At 36.0% G+C, this 18,608-nt stretch overlaps 2 protein-coding genes across 55 annotated transcripts in view; both read right to left on the bottom strand.

The window, feature by feature from the left end:
• The window catches only part of CCDC162 (uncharacterized), a 165,506-nt gene extending 155,505 nt beyond the window's left edge, over window positions 1-10,001 (bottom strand). For 3 of the 5 annotated variants that reach the window (XM_070559199.1, XM_070559200.1, XM_008520826.2), the window contains exon 1: window positions 9,864-10,001. The gene's annotated coding sequence lies outside the window, so the exon portion shown is untranslated. The remainder of the gene's footprint in view (window positions 1-9,863) is intronic. The other 2 variants (XM_070559201.1, XM_070559202.1) reach the window with 1 other exon arrangement.
• Window positions 9,160-18,608, bottom strand: part of CEP57L1 (centrosomal protein 57 like 1) — a 74,328-nt gene continuing 64,879 nt past the window's right edge. For 30 of the 50 annotated variants that reach the window (XM_070559246.1, XM_008520546.2, XM_070559239.1 and 27 more), the window contains 3 exons: window positions 15,493-15,737; window positions 14,744-14,888; window positions 9,160-12,819 (listed from right to left, as the gene is read on the bottom strand). In XM_070559246.1, the coding sequence (XP_070415347.1) occupies window positions 12,601-12,819; window positions 14,744-14,888; window positions 15,493-15,737 (609 nt within the window). In that variant the 3' untranslated portion in view covers window positions 9,160-12,600. Of the gene's footprint in view, window positions 12,820-13,835; window positions 13,952-14,236; window positions 14,376-14,743; window positions 14,914-15,492; window positions 15,738-18,608 lie in introns of all 50 variants that reach the window. The other 20 variants (XR_011522609.1, XR_011522608.1, XR_011522614.1 and 17 more) reach the window with 7 other exon arrangements.

The raw sequence follows: 18,608 nt of genomic DNA, 5'->3' as shown, positions 1-18,608 counted from the left end.
AAAATATAAAGAAAGCTTTAGTACTTTTAAACAAAATTTGAAGAGCTCTTGAATACTTAGTATGAAAAATAAAAACGTTCAAGTAATTATATTCCTAATCAAGGTGAATCTTTGGACAAATTAGACTAGTTTAATAATGCTGCTTTCAAATAGCTAAGTGTCTCCTTCCTGATTTTGTTACAATGTGAATTTAAATGTAGCATACCATTCTAACCTATGCAAGACTTGAGTTTGTTTTTTCATGGGAAGCTTAACTAGTTAAAACTTTATAGAAATGTTTCTAATTCCTAAACTAATATTAAATTGAGTTAGCCATTTAATTAATAATCTTTGAATATAAATTATAATATCTAAGCAAGTCATTTACAGAGAATGAAATAAATACTAGGTCAACAAACATAATTTGACATACCCTTGGCTTTTATTTTTATGCGTTGTAAGTGACCATCAATTAATAGGTTGAAAGGATTTATATGAAAAACGGAGATATGTTGGTATATATGTTTTTTTTAAAGAAATGTAAAAGAATATTTGTGTGTCTGTCAAGAGGTATTTATGCAAAATAATGAATTTTTTTTTCTATCATGGGAAAAGATGTCTTAAAGTAAAATTGTCTGGATGTGCCAGAATGTGAAAGAAAATATTAAAAGACAAATTTCAGGGTGTACAACAGGTTCTAGAAGATATGAGGGGAAATGGACTTCATCTTGGTTTATAAAATCTGCAAATAATAAATTTGAAAGAAGCATAAAAATGTATTAACTCATTTTATAAAGTTCTAGATGAATTTATTCATAAGATGGAAAAAGACTTGTGAATTCTAATCTATAAAATATGGATGGCATCCAAAAAGAATAAAAGTAGAATTTGGATTTCCTTTCTGTTGAATTGACTCTGAACAAAAAGCATTTAAAAGGTATTTAGTGCCCAAATAGCAGAGACTTCTTATATGGCCAAAATACTCTTGGAAGTCTAGCATTTTGTGCTTTTGTCATAGCCTTGAACTATTTTTTTTTTTTAAAGATTATATTTTTTCCTTTTTCTCCCCAAAGCCCCCCAGTACATAGTTGTATATTCTTCGTTGCGGGTCCTTCTAGTTGTGGCATGTGAGATGCTGCCTCAGCGTGGTTTGATGAGCAGTGCCATGTCCGCGCCCAGGGTTCAAACCAACGAAACACTGGGCTGCCTGCAGTGGAGTGCGCGAACTTAACCACTGGGCCACGGGGCCAGCCCTGATAGCCTTGAACTATTTTTAAAAAATTTTTATTTATTTATTTTTTTAGGAAGATTAGCCCTCAGCTAACATCTGCTGCCAATCCTCCTCTTTTTGCTGAGGAAGACTGGCCCTGAACTAACATCTGTGCCCATCTTCCTCTACTTTGAACTATTTTTTTTTTAACAAAAGTTCCTCATCTTTGAAAAAGTTCCTAATTAATATCATTGCTTGATGCCTAGTTTATTTTAAATATTCCCTGTAACCTTTTTTCTTTAATCACTTACTCATATCTTTTCTCCTCTGATAACATTTTTGATATTGCATTTCCCAAATTCAGCCCCCAAATTCAGAATAATGAAATGTTACTATGGTCTTCTACATCAAAATTGTTTTTGGGGTCTCCCAAACAGCTGCTAGGCAGCTACAAAGGTTTGTTCATTTATCCCATAAAAGGAGAGATGCTAAAAATAATTAGATATGTTTGGTATACTCTAGACTTTTTATTAGCTCAAAACTACTGTAAAAGTCATCTTGCTTACCATGTCCTCAATATGAAAAGAACTTGCAAATCAGTAAGAGGAGTTTAATCTAAGTTAATTACATTTAAGTAAAATGTATTAATACAATATAAAATAAAGATTTTTTTAGCAATTGTGTGACTTGCAGGTTGGAGAGAAGTATACTCATGTTTATATACAAAGATTGGCACAATAACTATTTTAAAAAATTGATTTTTTAAAGGAATATTTCGTTCCTAGGTGATAATCCCAAAATATTTTATGGGATACATTAAAAGAACCTGGAGATTTTAATTTTTCCTCTCAGGGTAATTACTGACTAAATCCTTATAAAATGATTATATGTTATTTTAGAAAAAAAAGGATTCCACTCTCCACTATTCTAGTGTTCTTGGCTATTACAATTAATCTGAACCACTGAGACTTGTCATCCACAGTTTCTGCTTTTTCCATAATTATGTTTGCCTAAAGTCCCTAGTATAAGCTACAGACGAGAAAGTCTTCTGGGAGAAACATGAAGAGTCAAAGCCTCAGTAAAGACTTTTACTGTACTCAGAACTGTTGGCTCTACAGGAAGTAGCCTCATGGAAACAAACTTTTCAGCATAAGCTGATATCAGCATGATAAACAGATACCTGTCAGATTCCCAAAAGATAGAGTCAGGATTTCTAGGATTCTTTAAATCTAGAAGTAGATGACTCCCTGAAATTGTTTGTTTCACTTCAAATCAGAAAAACAAGAATTACTTACCAGGGACTAAATGAGTTAATTATGGCAAGTGTCCTATTCCTGTTTTTTATTTTTTGAGGAAGATTAGCCCTGAGCTAAGTGCTGCCAATGCTACTCTTTTTGCTGAGGAAGACTGGCCCTGAGCTAACATTCATGCCCATCTTCCTCTACTTTATACGTGGGACGCCCACCACAGCATGGTGTGCCAAGCAGTGCCATGTCCGCATCCGGATGGGAATCAGCGAACCCCAGGCCGCTGAAGCTGAACATGCACACTTAACCGCTGCGCCACCGGGTGGCCCGGCCAAGTGTCCTATTTCTAATGGATATATAAGAAAAATTCCTTCCTTCTTTATTTAGAACTCTCTATTGGCTATACTTGCATGAACTGCAATGAAACATTTTTTAAATGGTATCATGTTCCAGCTGACCCTTTAGAATTCAGAAAAAAATTCTATGAAAATTCTTAATACAGCTTTTAAGTAATACATATCAAGACAACAAAAAAATAATGATTCTGGATAAAATGACAAAAAACACAAAAGTATCCCCCAAAATGGTAAAAATGGTTAAGTATTACACAAAATGCCTCTACTTTTCATAGCTGTGTAGCTATTTTTGCATACGTTCAATAAAAATTTGTTCTCCTTTGTATCAGGCAGTAATTAAAAAATCGCTTTTGTAACCACGGTGATGCCCTAAATCTCATTAAACTAGATATGGCATGCCCATTATTACAACAAAGGTCCAAGCGTCTTGGTCAAGGTGAATTGGCTGATTCTTGGTCTCTAATCTCAGTATATGAGCTGACAGGAGAAATATCTTACATATTGACAAGAGATTTTCACAGAGTGGGGTACATGGGGTAACTACTCTGATTCAAAACTGATTGGGCTCAAACTAAAAAAAAAGCCTGACTTTGGCCTGTCAAAGATACAGCGTACATCTGCTTTAACCATTAAAGAATGCGCTATCTTAAGAACGCATACTCCCCCTCCTACGCCCTATTGGCAACATCATATTGGTAACGCCTGTATTAGTACTCCTAAAATAAGTTGCCTTTCCCAACATCAGGGTCATGTTGACCTGCTATATTGCAACTAAATACCTTTTTGCAATTGATGAAAATGTATCCCGCATGTGTTTAATGTACGTTCTTTGTTCTAAAAAGATAGAAGACTGTAAGGAAAACCATGTTTCTCCAGAACTATTTCTTCCTTTCTAGAAAAGGCTTTCCAGCGTTATATTCCTCAGTTTGGTTCAAGTTAAACTCACCTCTCTCTTATCTGTAGAATGGTTACTGGCTATTTTGTGTCTACAATATAGAAGTAGTGTCACATGGCTAGTTTTATTAACCCGATTACAGGAAGGTTTTTGTGCACTAAGCATAACCTTTATCATGCTTATACAATAAAACTGACCAAATAAAACAAAACATTAAAGTAATGACACCGCGTCAGAAAATCACTAAGCAAATTTATGTGGTCAAAGCCATGCCTTAGGAGGAAATTTGGAAGCAAAATTGACACCTTATCCAGATGGGTAAGCAATGCACTTCACTCTCCAGAGTCAGAAAACAAAATAAAAAACACTGTGCAGTAAAGGATTAACACAGCATGCCTAGGTTGTGCAAACCTTTCACATTCCAAAGAAAGGTTTGGCTCTTGCTCAGCTCCTAGGAGATAAGGACCTTTAAGCCCTTGGAATATCCTGCCCGATAAGAATATTTTTATTTACCTGGGGGCCTTAGGCCCTGCCAGATAGTCTATGCTAACAATGTGATTTATGATGGGGGCCTTGGGCCATTTGCTATCAGCTTGACCTTTAGAGGGGCTGGAGACTGAAGCTCAGCCACATAGGCAGTCAGTTATGTGACCAGCCCACAGTAAAGAACCTGGATGCCAAGGCTTGGAGGAGCTTCCCTGGTTGGCAATACTCCAAGTATATCATCACACATTGTTGCTAGGAGAATTAAGTGCTGCCTGCATGACTTTACGGAAGAGGACAACTGGGAGCTCACGCCTGCTGCTTCCTGGACTTGACCCTATGTTCCTCTTTCAGTTGCTTATTTAAATCTGTATCTTTTCACTGTAATAAACTATAACCGTGAGTATAACAGCTTTTCTGAATTCTACGTATCCTTTTAGTGAATCATTGAACCCAAAGGTGGTCTTGGGGACCCCTTTAAATAAAGTAACATCAGGCACAAAAGTTGCCCTGCTTGGTTCTTGTTTCCCAAGTAAATGAAACCTTGAGTCTTTCCTGTAAGTTACTCTCTAACAAAAACAACTATATCCCTGATTTTGGCAATGCTGATGTCTGAAGATATGTGATGACTTTTTTGGATATGACAATTATGTGAGAAAACTGTTTTCTACCTTGAATAAAGTAACTGTAAACTTGGTGATGTGGGTAATTTTGTAGGTTGTTTTTTTCCTTTACATATTTGCCAGATTTTTAATTTGATGAGGTTGGCCTTCTAAAGCTTGGACTCCCTGGCAAATCTTCTTTGCATATAAACTTTTCTTTTCTAAATGCTTTAGTCTCTGAGTGGTTTATGTTTTATTTTAGCAGGCAGTAGTTTGAACCAATAGTACTTTAGTAGACTAGTTAAGAGAATCAAACTCTACTTTTCTTGTAGCATATCCATATAGGATGCTCTGAGAATTAGAAATCACAGGCAAATATTTTACTCAAATAACAAAGGCACAGCTCTCCCTTTACTTGCGAGCTATACTGTACAAGAACAAAGAGAAAAGGACCCTCTCTGAAAATTTAGCTTAGGTGTCCAGTATTTAAATCATATCACCAGAGTGAATCAAAGTGTGTAACACTGATAGAAATTCTCCCACGTTTACCCAACAGAGGAGCTATATACATGAAATCATAGAATAAGGTTTTAAAAGACCAGTTTCTTTCGAGATTAAAGCAAAAGCAAAAATTCTTAACCTAAAAATGACTTCCTTTAACTCTGGTACTGAATTTCCCAGCTTTAAATTTGTAGCTTAGCTTATTCTTGGAAAAATGAAGGTAATAATGCTTTTTATATTGTGTTCAAGCATTCACTATTTAATATATTAATAGTGCTATTCTCTCACATGTATTACATATTTTGGATTTAGCTATCTCTGAAAAATAATTTTTAAAGTATTAAAGACACTTTTTCTTTTGCTAGAAATCATAAACTACAAAACCATAAATGTTCCATGGAATTCTCAGGAGTGTTTTTAAATTTAATTTTAAATGGGTTTCCTGTGTACCAATATGATTTATGTTTTAAATAACACACTTGTAAAGTTAAAAGGACCTACAGTGATGAAAAGTGAAATACTTTCCAATTCAGCAAGAAGATTCTGGACAACTGCCCTGTAAACATCGATCTTATATTTCAGTCAAGAAATGATTCACATTCTGTACTAGCTCAGTAATAGATTTTTCTGAGAAATACCCTACAAGTCAAGGTACATTTAACTTCAAGGAAAACTAAACACTTTCCAAGGTTTTTCAGAATTTACCCTAAAATTTACTTAATCAGATTAAGCAAAATTAGGTCAAAAATATATTATTTTAGCTTTGACTAGAAGGTCTGGCTCACTTTACAATCCTCTTTTCATAAAGATTAAAATCTTTATTTAAGCAAATTGAATAATTTATAGTGGAAGCAAATTTAATAATTCGTAGTGGTGAATAACCTTGTACAAGTGGGTAGTATCCCATTATAATGAACATCATTCCAATGTTCATTTCCCCATGGCACTTCTTCCTATGTTCTGACCACAGCCAGAGCTGATACGGCCATGATAAAATACACTGAACAGGACATCAAAAGTCAAAGAAATACAGCCTCTCAGAGAGTAGTTACTTTATTTAAGGAAGCCATTTTTCAAGTAAGATACTTACATACCCTACTCGCTCATTTAAAAGTATTCAATCAGGTCTATTGCTCAGTAAAATGACATGTTTTTGAAGAGTGCCGCACTGGTGGTATATCAGGTTTTTAATTTTTTTAGTGCTGTTGACTGTTGCTGCTCAGAGTAGGTCAATGGATAAATCTTTGCTCATTTCAGATTCAAGACATGCACATAGTTTTCCCCCCACAAATCTCACATCTTCATGAATTTTAAAACTGTCTCGAGCACCTGCAGAACAAATTTCTTTTCTAACCATAAGACCTATACTTGGTTAGATTCTATACAGAGGTAGAGACAAGAAAGCAACAATGGCTGAGGAATAATGAGGTTATGGTAAGGGATTCATGTTCAGTACATTTATTTGTGTCCACACATTTCTCTAACATAGTTGACTGGTGTTTAGAAAGAGTATTCTATAGACCAGGAAATGTAATGGTACTGATTAAAATGGGACTTCTATCTGTAAAACATATAAAACAGATTTGTAATGCATTTCTGAGGTAAACAGTAGCATGCTACAAGCCATCATAGGGGATTTGGGAGTATTTCTATTTTAAACTGACTATCTCACTTTCCTCCACATCTTTCAAACTCGTTCACCTTTGAACATTTATTAAAAGCTGACTTTTTCTTCTCCAAATAAACTAGGACTGCATTTTAAACTATAATCCAGTACTCACAAGGTTTCACAAAACACTGGCTACCTTCTCTATGTGATGCACTCTGATATTTTCAGTGCTATCCTATATCATTTAAAAAATGTTGGTAGTTACCCACTAAATTGATTTCACAATCCATTAATATGATATGACCTGCAGTTTGAAAAACACTGACTTGGTCCAACCAATGAGGAAGATGAAGTATGAGGAAATTGAGCGGCTTAAATTCATAAGGAAAGTGAGTGGCAATCATCTGCATAATTCTGTGCGTCAATAATTGACCTCTAGAATATAAATTTTCTGTATACTATTTTTCTGTTTTAGACCAAGATATTATTGCTTTATTTTTGCCCCTGATTCTTCACTCTCTTCACATTTACTTCAGTGTTTCATGTTCATTTTTACTCATGCCTTTGAATTTGATACTGGTTATATGGACAGTATTTGTTTGAAATTACTAGGTGAACTGTTATCTTCAAATAACAAGCCTATAGAAGATTAAGAATCCCAGACCAATACTGCCACCAGGTAAAAAAGCAGGTGAAACCTACATATATATAAAGGTAGAGAATGAAGAAATACAAACAGGCCAACTTTATCTGTCAGTAGATGAGAACAAAGATTCAGTAGACAAATATTTGTTGAGCATTTACTCTGTGGTGGTCATTATACCTCTATGTCACCTATTGTTTTCTTCCTTGTATTATGTTTATGTATATGTCTTATCGCCCCAGCAGACTATAAGCAATTTGAAGACAGAATTTATGCATAATTTGTCTTTGAATCTCCTGTAGCATCTAGCATAGTATCTTGAGATCAACAAATACTTGATTATTAGAGATCAATAAATACTTGCTGAATAAACAAGTCAAATACACCAATATACAAATAAGGAACTACCTTGACTCTCAAAACTCTTCCTCTTAGCAACATAATACAAAAGAAAGCATCATTCTGAGTGCCTGTTGTCTGTGCCCCCAAACAAACAATACTAGAATATTCTTAACCAGTGGTTACGTAAAATATGGTCACCTATCTTTGAAAGATGAAACAGCAGAACAGCTGAACCAGTGCCTGAAACAGCAGTACCTGACCCAATATGCTCACTCAGATGAGACCACCAAATAATGTTAATATATTTTCATGAAACATAATTTCACGGAAATATTTATTGAGAGGCTACTTCCAGGCCAGGTATTGTGCTAGGTGCTGGGCTACAGTAGTGAGCAAGCAAGGATCTTGCCCTCAGGGAGCTTTCAGTCTATGGGGAAGACAAATGATAACAAGAAAGTGTGCCAAGTGCAAAGATGGGAGAAATACCTAGAAGAGGCAGCTAAGCCAGATTTGGCTGAAGGCAAGGGTGTGAAGGGGAGGCTTAAAGAGGGCTTTCTTAGAGGAAGCAGTAAATTGAGTCTGAAGCAAGAGGAAACGCTGGACAAGCAAAATCTAGGCAAGCAAATCTAGGCAGAAAGTATGGTGGATAACTTCACCCTTATTTTAAAAGATTATTCTAGAAAGCTGATTATATCATTTATAGAAATCTTTATCTTTCTTTGACAGATAATTCATAATGCCTAAGATTCTTCCTCCAATTGCCAACCTCTGGATCCAGTCTCCCAACATTACAGACTGGTCATTAATAAGTCTTATATGGTCACAAAACTGCCTCAGAGAATAAAGTAACAAGAGATCAACTTGCTTCTCTACTATTTTCTGATAGAATTATTAAACATATAGGAATACAACAGACCATGCTCACATAATAAAAAATAAATTTTTCCAGTGTAGGGGGGGGGAGCTAATTTATAATTCTAATGATTGCCTACAGCATCTAGTAGGATTTTGCACCAAATAAGAATTCAATGACTCTATGCCAATAAGTAGAACACTCTCAAAAATCCACCAGGAAAAAAAAAAATCCACCTGATTCTTTAAGTAAACCATTAATTCATAGCTATAATAATAACAAACTCTAGCCTAGAGAATATTTGAAAACTTTAACTTTACAATTTTGTTATGTCTAATTCTCCTTACATAACAAAATACAAAAAAAGGAATTAAAGGTGAAAAGTCACATGAAAGTAAGTATATAGTTTACGAAGAAAAAGGCTGAGGCATTGGCAAGGTCTATTTAATTACCAAGAAGTAAATTTATTTCAGGTCAGTGATCGTCAATATTATTTTTATTTATCCTCATTTCACTTTAATTAAAAGGTGTCATGGCACCCATAAAGAGGTTTTTCATCCTACAGATGCTATTATGCCTTAGACAGATTTGTCTTGTTCTACATCTGGGAGTCAGCTTGTACTTATCTAAACTTCACATACAATTAAATGTTCTCAGTAGGTACAGCTTTAGTTACAGCTGAATAGAGTTCCAGGAAACCCCATTAGGAGTTTCACTATTTACTCTACACCAACAACGGCAGCTGGTACATTTTTGGTCACAGTGAGCACTCCTTCCACGGCACATGACCAACTGGCCTTTTCTCCTTAGTTTGATTTCTCACAACATTACAAGTCAAATTTTAATTGAATTTTTTGACACCTTCTCATGGATTTAAGAACACTATAGTTAAACTTGTATTTTTAAAGTAAGAAGACTATACAAAAATGTCAAAAATAATTTTCAAGTATACCATCCTAGCCATCTAGCTCATTATATTAAGTATCGCCTTTTTTAATCTTACACTACTGAAAACTCGGCATTTCCCTCAGACCCTTCTACCTTCAGCTACAACCTAATAAAAATGGGTTGCCAAGGACCCACACAAGTACAGTTAATTCAAGCTTCCAACTTCTATTTCCAGGATTAGAATATTTACAATACCTGCTGCTTCAAACACTCGAACTGTCTAGTTTCACAGCTTCAAAGTTGAGACTTGTTTTGGCTAGAAAGTTCCAATTTCACTTTATCAATTTCTGATTAAATAAAAAACAAACCAATCAGTTTTTCACTTAAGTGAACAAAATCAATGATATTGTACCGAGTTTCTGCTAGGCAGAGCACAGCTGTGGGGTTGCTACAGCAACTCTTGTACACTGACCATAAATCGCCCCTGTCCAGGAAGGAAACCGTTTGCTCCACCCCTGGGGAGTCAAGGGCTCTGGCAAGCAGCAGTCTGTGAGCAGAGACACATTTTTAGTTCAGTAGCTGACATGGAGCAACAAGAGACCAATCTTTATTTTCTTTCATTAAGAAATGGCACCCCAACAACCAACACAGACTCCACACCAAGGTGCTGCGTGTCATTATGTGTTTCTGCAGCATGGTGGGACTGTATTTTTCACCTCCTCCCACTAGAAACCTAAATTTGGGAACAAGCCAAACCAATTTCCTCCCAGGCACATAGAAAAAGAAAAAAAGAACAAAAAAACCAAGTAAATTAGAATATTCTCACTGTTATGAAAAATACATTTTGGCTCTTGCTTTCAGGCTTTAACTTATATAAACTTAGGTTCTATGACATTATCTTTCTTTGGCCACTCACATTTAAAATTTATTGAAATTTTTACTCAGTATCAACCCTTCTGCTGGGTGCTTTGACATATTATTTCATTTACTCCTCACAACAACCCTGTGATGTAGGTAGTAATATAATCTCCACTTGACAATTGAGAAATAGAGGCTCCAAAACGTTATTTGATTGTCCAAGCTACTAAATGGCAGAGTCACAATTTGAACCCAAATCTCCTAATTCTGAAAACTACAACATTACACTAATTTTGCAAGAAAATTCTCAATTCTTAAGTGAAATATTCAAGTATTCCTAAAATGACTTTAAAATTTTTTATGGTAATTTGTTTTAGCAATACATTTTCACAAGTAATGACTTCATTACTGATAAGCTACATATATACAGCCACCTTCTTAAGTGCACAGAACACAAAGGCACCGGAAGATAGGGCTGCATTACGGTCCTGGTGAGTTTTTTGCTAAGTATAAACAACAGCACTCACGTTCTTGAGGAGGAAAAGCAAAGCAGAAGACTAGGTTAGGTGACGAAACTGAGTTTATATGAAGCACTTTGTGGAACACCTCTGGGGTTGAAGGAGCTGACAGAGGGAGAGGGAGTGAAAGCAAGTGAAGGACATATGTAGTATTTAAACCGGAGGGAGAGAAATTTTATCTCTGCCATTAGTTACTTTCAAGGACAATTCCAGGTATGAATCTGCCCACTTTCAGTCATCTCCCCACTTCAGGTACGAACAGGTTTCTAACATGGCACTCTTCTCTCAATGAGAATGAACCACAGTTTTCCTCCTCTATCCCAGAAGGTCCACAACTACCCGCTTTCGCCTACACATACTTTTCAGGAATTTCCTTGGCGGACATAAAGACTATCTTTTAAAAAACTGCTTTTTCTAGTTCTCTAAGATCCTGACCTAAAAATTCTTTCACACTTATAGCCTGAACACTCCCCCAGCTATAGACCGACGTACCTCCAACTCCATCCTTTGGAATCACCGCCTCTCAAACTACTACCCTATCTTCTGAGCTCCTCCCTTCTATTACACCTTTTCTGTCAGTCTTCTATTTCTACTTTAGTTGATGAGTCCAATTCTCTAGTTACCCCAAAGGATTTCAGTCAGAAACCAAAAAAGTTCAGAAGAGTTGTACTAGTTTCCATAGGCTTCTGGGAAGATGGGTCAAACATTTATTATAAAGCATATATACACAAAGAAACCTCTTATGACATCACTGATTTAAAAATATAAAAAATAATGCATCATATTTCCCTGAACTTTTGCTCGATGAGGCTATGAAATCTCCAACTTCTTCCTATACTTTCCTAGAAAAAAACGCCAGTTTTGTGGGTTCTGGAAAGTTACATTCTCAATTTATACTGATAAATATTATATCTAATGCAAAGACTGAAAGTCATAAAAAGTTAGTGTTATAAAGGAGTAAGATAAGATAGATCACTGGCGTTAAAGGAAAACAACACTAGATTTGTAAAAGAATGGGCACAGCATAGGAAGACTTCTGCAGTTGAGTTATTGCCATCTAAAAATTAAGTTAACTGTGTGTTCCCATTTGTAAGTGTCACATAGAAACTTGGGCTAAAGGCCTCTTTGCCAAGCTTTTTTCCTTTCCAACAAAGAAAAACATTTCACAGCTCTAAAACAAGGCAGGGAGGAAGCACCAGGAAAGTGGGAAACCTTTCCATACGTGCTGCTCATTTTACATTGGTTCTTAAGGGTACAAGCCTACTAAATGAAAAAGTGGAATGCTACTTGTATCTCAAATTTAGTTCAATTTTAAATACCATCAATCTTGTATAATTTTGTAGATTTAACTTAAGCTATCTGCAAAGTGAACAAAGTTTCTAAAACATGGTGAGATTAGGTATTTCAGTCAATAAAAAAACAAAAAAGCAATCATTTATTATTTGGGACTCTTAGGAGATCATTAGGCATTAATTTAAAGATACCACAACTTAACACTTTATAGAGGCTAGAAACATAATTCAAAATTTCATAAAGGTGTATTAAATTAAAACCACTTTAGACAATTCAGGATTTCATTGACAGAGTTCATTTCAAGTGACAGCTTTGTTATTGTGTTACTGTTCCCACATGATATCATCTCTTCTCAATTTCATTTGAAGATTACGGACTCGTACTGGATGAAAGTTGCTGCTCTTCTGAAGAGGGTTGTTTAGCAAACATTTTCTGGGGCTATTTTTTAAGTTGTTTGATCCGTTAGGATAGTTATCTTCTTGCTGAATACCTGAAGCTTCACTCATCTTTGAGTTTTGAACTTTTTGCTGTAGTTTACGGACCTGGAGAGAAAAAAATCTAATATTTTAGTCAAAAGTATATTTAAAATATACTCTATAATAGATGGATTAGATTGATGGTTTAAAGATTACATGAAATTAAAAAGTTTGTTAAGGTTTTATTTATTGAATACCTATTATATGCCTAACACTGTGCTAGTCAGGTAGAAATATAACGAATAAAACAATCCTTGCTCTCAAGGAACTTATTGCTCTTATTAGTAAAAGAAAAGCATATATGTGAAACTAGAGAATAACTCAAGCTAGGATAAGTCTGAGGACGACAAAAAGTGTATATTTGAGAAGGCCAAAGCAGGACAACATCAATGTGGGCTGGAGAAGCTGAGAGAAAGGTTTATGGAGGATATGAAACGGGAAAAACTGGAGAACAGAGGAGAGAGGAGGATCTTTCAGGTGATATTACCAGCAAGCAAAGATTTGGTGCTAGGAATGAGCAAAGAGTTTACAGAGTTGGGAAAAAAAAATACATACATACATATACATATATATATAGGATATGTTACTTAAAAGTATTCCTGAATTTAAAGTACTACTGAATACCAGTAAAAAAAAAAAAGTCTAGGGAATAACCTTATCTCACTTAGGAATATCTGGTAATGGTTCAGTAAACAGAATTAAACAAAACAAAACCTATCGACTAGCCAAAACCCATTTTTTCCAAGCCCCGTCCATTACTTAGTCTGTTTTACTTATGCATAGACCTAATTTGTAGAGGTGATCCAGACATTGGCTAAGTACCTGGTATTCTATTTGTCTAAGGCCATTTTAATTGCAGATATTAAATTTATCATCATAAAACGCTTGCAAATTTATACTGTTACAGCTGTTATGGAATATAAATATTATTTTTCAAAATATAATTTACCTGCAAACTGCCTAAATTTTAAAAAAATGACTATTCTTCTATTCCCTTCAAGTTTCTCCTATGTGAGTCTAAGAAAGCATACAAGTTATATAATCTTTGCCCTAACACAATCATACAAAAAAAATGTACTTACTATAGCCTTAAAAGCCAGTAAAGTGAAAATATTTGCTTCAAAAGTTTCATTTCCTTCTTTCTTTATTGACCATAGAAGAATAAAGGCAATAAAACTCTGCATCCTTTATTACTTTCCTATAAAAGCAGGGGAGGCTTAATTGTGAGGTTATATATCACCAACTTATAAGAATGCTGATTATTCCATAGGCAAATGGCTATATGATGTGACCTGTGGGTTCCTGGCAAGACTCCCTCTGCCTTCTGTTCTGGCAGCGATATAGTGCTAATAATCCAACCTATGGAGTCATTGCCTTAATGTAAAATATTATAATATTCCATGATTCTCCTGTTAAAATATTAAAACTGCTATGCCATTCTTAGTTATTTAGAATTCACATGCAAGGACAGAGTCCCCCTCACCAGCACACTTCAGCTAGCTGAGTGCAGGTCCCCAGGGAATGGAACACGGCACAGCTTGTTCTGTAAAGTGGAGATAGTGGTTTTACAACTGGGGTACTGCTTGAGGAGCCAGGCTTTTGTATGGTACTTAATTAGAGACCTGTCAACATAAGGGACATCATTATGATATTAGAGGAGGAAGGAATAAGAGGAAAGAATGCTAAAAGGGTAACTGGGAGGACTGCAAAGCCAAATTTAGCCCCCCTCACAATTTTCCCAAAGCCATTTCTGAACACATAACTAAACTTTCTTGCTCCCTTTTCTTAATACTATCTTGGAGAGTTATGTAGAAGCCCATTTATGCCAGTGAGACAGACGGCTCTATTCTGAAATAGGCCTAAGTGACTACTATCACCTTTCCACCAAGCCACACACACAGACGTCAAATTTGGAAGGTCATATAGACATATGACTCTGAATCCAGATATATTATATTTTTATTAAAATCTTTTACTAAAGCCTTCTTACATTGTCTTGATGCTTCTTCAGTTTGGAAATTTGTTCTACTTTAATTTCCATTTTCTTGACTAAATGCTCTAGTTCACATTCTGCATTTTCAAAGACTGAATGGCTTTCAGTTTCCTTTATTTGATTCAGTAGTTCTTGGTGCTTCCTATAAAAGAAAAGCAAATATCTTCCTATAAAAGAAAAGCAAATATCAAGCACTATTATAGTTTATGGTATATGTCTTTGCCATAATTAGACAATATTCTGTCCAATCATAAATTTTAGTCAGAGTTAAATATTAATCTTCAAAGACAATCTCTTTCTGTAGGGTTATCTAATTAAATCTATGGTAAATATAAACAGGCTCTTGTGATTTGAGATTAGATACATTTAGAAATATTCATTCATTTAACTAAAAAGAGTATAAAAAACAAAAGGAGACTCTTTCTCATAAAAAGCTTTTGTGAGAATTTAAGGTCACTAGACCTGGTTTGTTAGAATGACAGTAATATTTGTCTAACAGTTTAGATCTTGGGAATACAGAAACTCCTGAGATTGGAAAAGCAGTAATTACATACAGTTGAAAATTTAAATAGTATCAATAAACACAATGAAAAATCAGTGACAACAAATCTGCAGATCAAAATAAGCCCAAATGGCTAAGCAAGGCCTTTAAAAATTTATAAGTTGCATTGTTCTTAAGATTGAGACGAAAAAAAAGATATGTAAATATCTTCCTACTTCTTCTGATAAAGAATAAAAATACTTACATACTCATTTGGTCCAGCTCATCTTGCATTGCCATCAAAAGTTCAGACACATTGTTACAAATGCAGATGGACTTTCCTGAGTCAGGAGGTACAGCTTTACGCTGGGAAGTTGATCTAGTAGGCTTGTAGAGACGTCTAGGCTCAGTAACTTCTGCACGTTTTGGAAGGATATGTGGCCCATAATGTTGCATTGTCTGCAGAAGGTTTTGCCTACTTGCCTTCACGGAATGGCTTGCACTGGCAGACTAGGGGAAAAGAAATAGCTGAGAACAATTTCAAATGACTGATGGCGTTTATTTTATTTTATTTTGAGGAAGATTAGCCCTGAGCTAACATCTGCTGCCAATCCTCCTCTTTTTGCTGAGGAAGCCTGGCCCTGAGCTAACATCTGTGCCCATCGTCCTCTGCTTTATATGTGGGATGCCTACCACAGCATGGCTTGACAAGCAATGCCATGTTTGCACCCAGGATCCGAACGGGCGAACCCTGGGCCACAGAAGTGGAACGTGCAAACTTAACCGCTGAGCCACCGGCCGCCCCAACTGATGGCATTTAAATAGCACTTAGAACAAAGCAGGAGTTGAGTTGAGTTTTGTTTTTTTGAGGAAGATTAGCCCTGGGCTAACATCTGCCACCAATTCTTCTCTTTTCTGCTTAGGCAGATTGGCCCTGAGCTAACATCCATGCCCATCTTCCTCCACTTTATGGGATGTCTGCCATGGCATGGCATGGTAAGCGGTGCTAGGTCTGTGCCCGGGATCAGAACCAGAGAACCCTGGGCCATAGAAGCGGAGCACGTGAACTTAACTGTTGTGCTACCAGGCCAGCCCCAGAGCAGAAGTTTTTTTGAACAAGTATCTTCATTTCTGTCCCTCTCACCTTTTCAACCACAATAGGCAGTGATCCAAACATTGAATAAATTTGCTGAGGTGGTCCTCTCTTTAATCATTTAGTTTTCTAAATATTGACAAGGGAAAGAGTAAACTAAAAAATTATTTTAAAAGACATTTATGACATGAAGAAGTCTCAAAACTCAAAAGTAAACAAACAATCCGACTAGAAAATAGGGAAGAAGCATGGACAGAGATTTCACTGAAGAGGATATACAGATGGCAAATAAACACAAAGATATGTAATATCATTAGCCATTAAGAAAATGCAAGTTACAGTGAAATATCACTACACACCTATCAGAATGGCTAAAATAAAAAAAAAATGACAACACCAAATGCTGACAAGGATGTGGAAAAATCAGATAGCTCATACATTGTTGGTGGTAATACAATAATACAGCTACTTTGGAAGGCAGTTTGCAAGTTTCCTATAAACTAAACATGTACTTACAATATGACCCAGCAACTGTATTCTTGGACATTTATCCCCCCAAAATGAAAACTTATGTTCTAAAACCTATACACAGCTTTGTTTGTGATAGCCCAAAACTGAAAACAACACAGATCTCCTTCAATAGGTGAATAGTTAAACTGTGGTACATTTACAACATGGAATACTACACAGAAAGGAAAAGCATGTGTTGATACTAGGATGGATCTCAAGGGAACTGGCTGAGTGAAAAAAAAAAATCTCAAAAGGTTACATACTATGTGATTCCATTTTATATAATATTTTTTAAATAAACTATAGTGACAGATTATAAATTGCCAATGGTTAGGAAGGGGGATGTGTAGCTATAGAGGGAAGACATGAAGGAGTCTTATAGTGGTGGGATAGCTCTGTATCTTGATTGTGGTGATGGTGACATGAATCTATGAATGCGATAAAACTACTGTATAGAACTATACATACACATATATGTAAACACAAAGCTGGCGAAACTTGAATAAGTTCTGTGGTTGTGCCAATGTCAATTTCCTGGGTTTTAGACTATATTATATGTATACAAGATGTTACCACTGGGGGAAAGTGGTTGAGGATACATGGGACCCCCTTGTATATTTTTTTGTAATCTCTTGTGAATCTATCTTTTAAAATAAAAAGTAAAAAACAAAAACAAACAAAAAAAGACACTTATGATAAGTGATGCGGGATCGTGAGCCGAGGAGTCGAAAGAAAGATTTCTTAGACTCTCAAGATCTGGCAGTAGTGCTCTTTTATTTAGAAAATAGTGTGGAATAGCGTGGGGACAGGACCCATGGGCAGTCAGAGCTTCTGCTGCCGCCGCTTCTGCTGCCCCCACTGGCATGGGGACAGAGCCCATGGGCAGGCAGAGCCGCTGCTGCTGCCCCCGCTGGCATGGGGACAGGACCCATGGGCAGGCAGAGCTGGTGCGTGGGGACAGGACCCACGGGCAGTCAGAGCTCCTGCTGCTGCCAGTTGAGGGTTAGAGCTAAATTTAAGGCATAGGTATGTGAGTTATCTCTTTACAAGACAAAGAATATGTAAAAAAGTTAAAATGGTAGATAAGAATCAAACCGGATTGAGTAAATGGCAGAAGTCACCGCTTGAATTTTATCCTTGGCTAAAGACAAAGGAGGATCTGTGGGGGGGAGGGTCAGTTACATGAGGTTGCCAGACAGCAACCAACTTAAGTTCTTGCCTCTGGCATTGACCAAGAGCCTCTAGAGATAAGACCATCCCCCCTCTTCCTGGCACAGAGAGGGAGGCATCTTCACAGATAGAGGTTTCCCTTAGAAATGTAAATGTTTCCCAACAAAGGGGCAAACAAATTCCACTCCTTGGAGCCTGAATCTCATCTGTAGTTTTAAAACTAACCAGCCTAAAAATCCTCATCATAAGCCATTTTAAAATTAAGCAGCCTAAAAATCCTCATCATAAACCATTTTAAAATTAAGCAGCCTAAAAATCCTCATCAATAAGGATATGGAACAATGGTATGCTAGTTGGAACATAAACTGGTCCAAACATTTTGGACATTATCTTGTAAAGTTAAGGATGAATGACTTTTATGGCCCAGAATCTCAGAGAAATTTCTGTACATGTATACCAGGAGGCATGTACAAGAATGCTCACAACAGTGTTGTTTATAATAACAAAAAGAAACAACCCAAGTCTTCATCGACAGGAGAAAGGCTAAACAAACTGTGGCATTTCCATACAAAAAAGTATTAACAGCAATAAAAAGCAGTGATATGCAT

Source organism: Equus przewalskii, chromosome 9, assembly GCF_037783145.1.
Source record: "Equus przewalskii isolate Varuska chromosome 9, EquPr2, whole genome shotgun sequence".
In the NCBI taxonomy this organism is placed as follows: Eukaryota; Metazoa; Chordata; class Mammalia; order Perissodactyla; family Equidae; genus Equus; species Equus przewalskii.
Note: the sequence above shows the minus strand (reverse complement) of the source record. Positions and strands in the feature narration are given on the sequence as shown.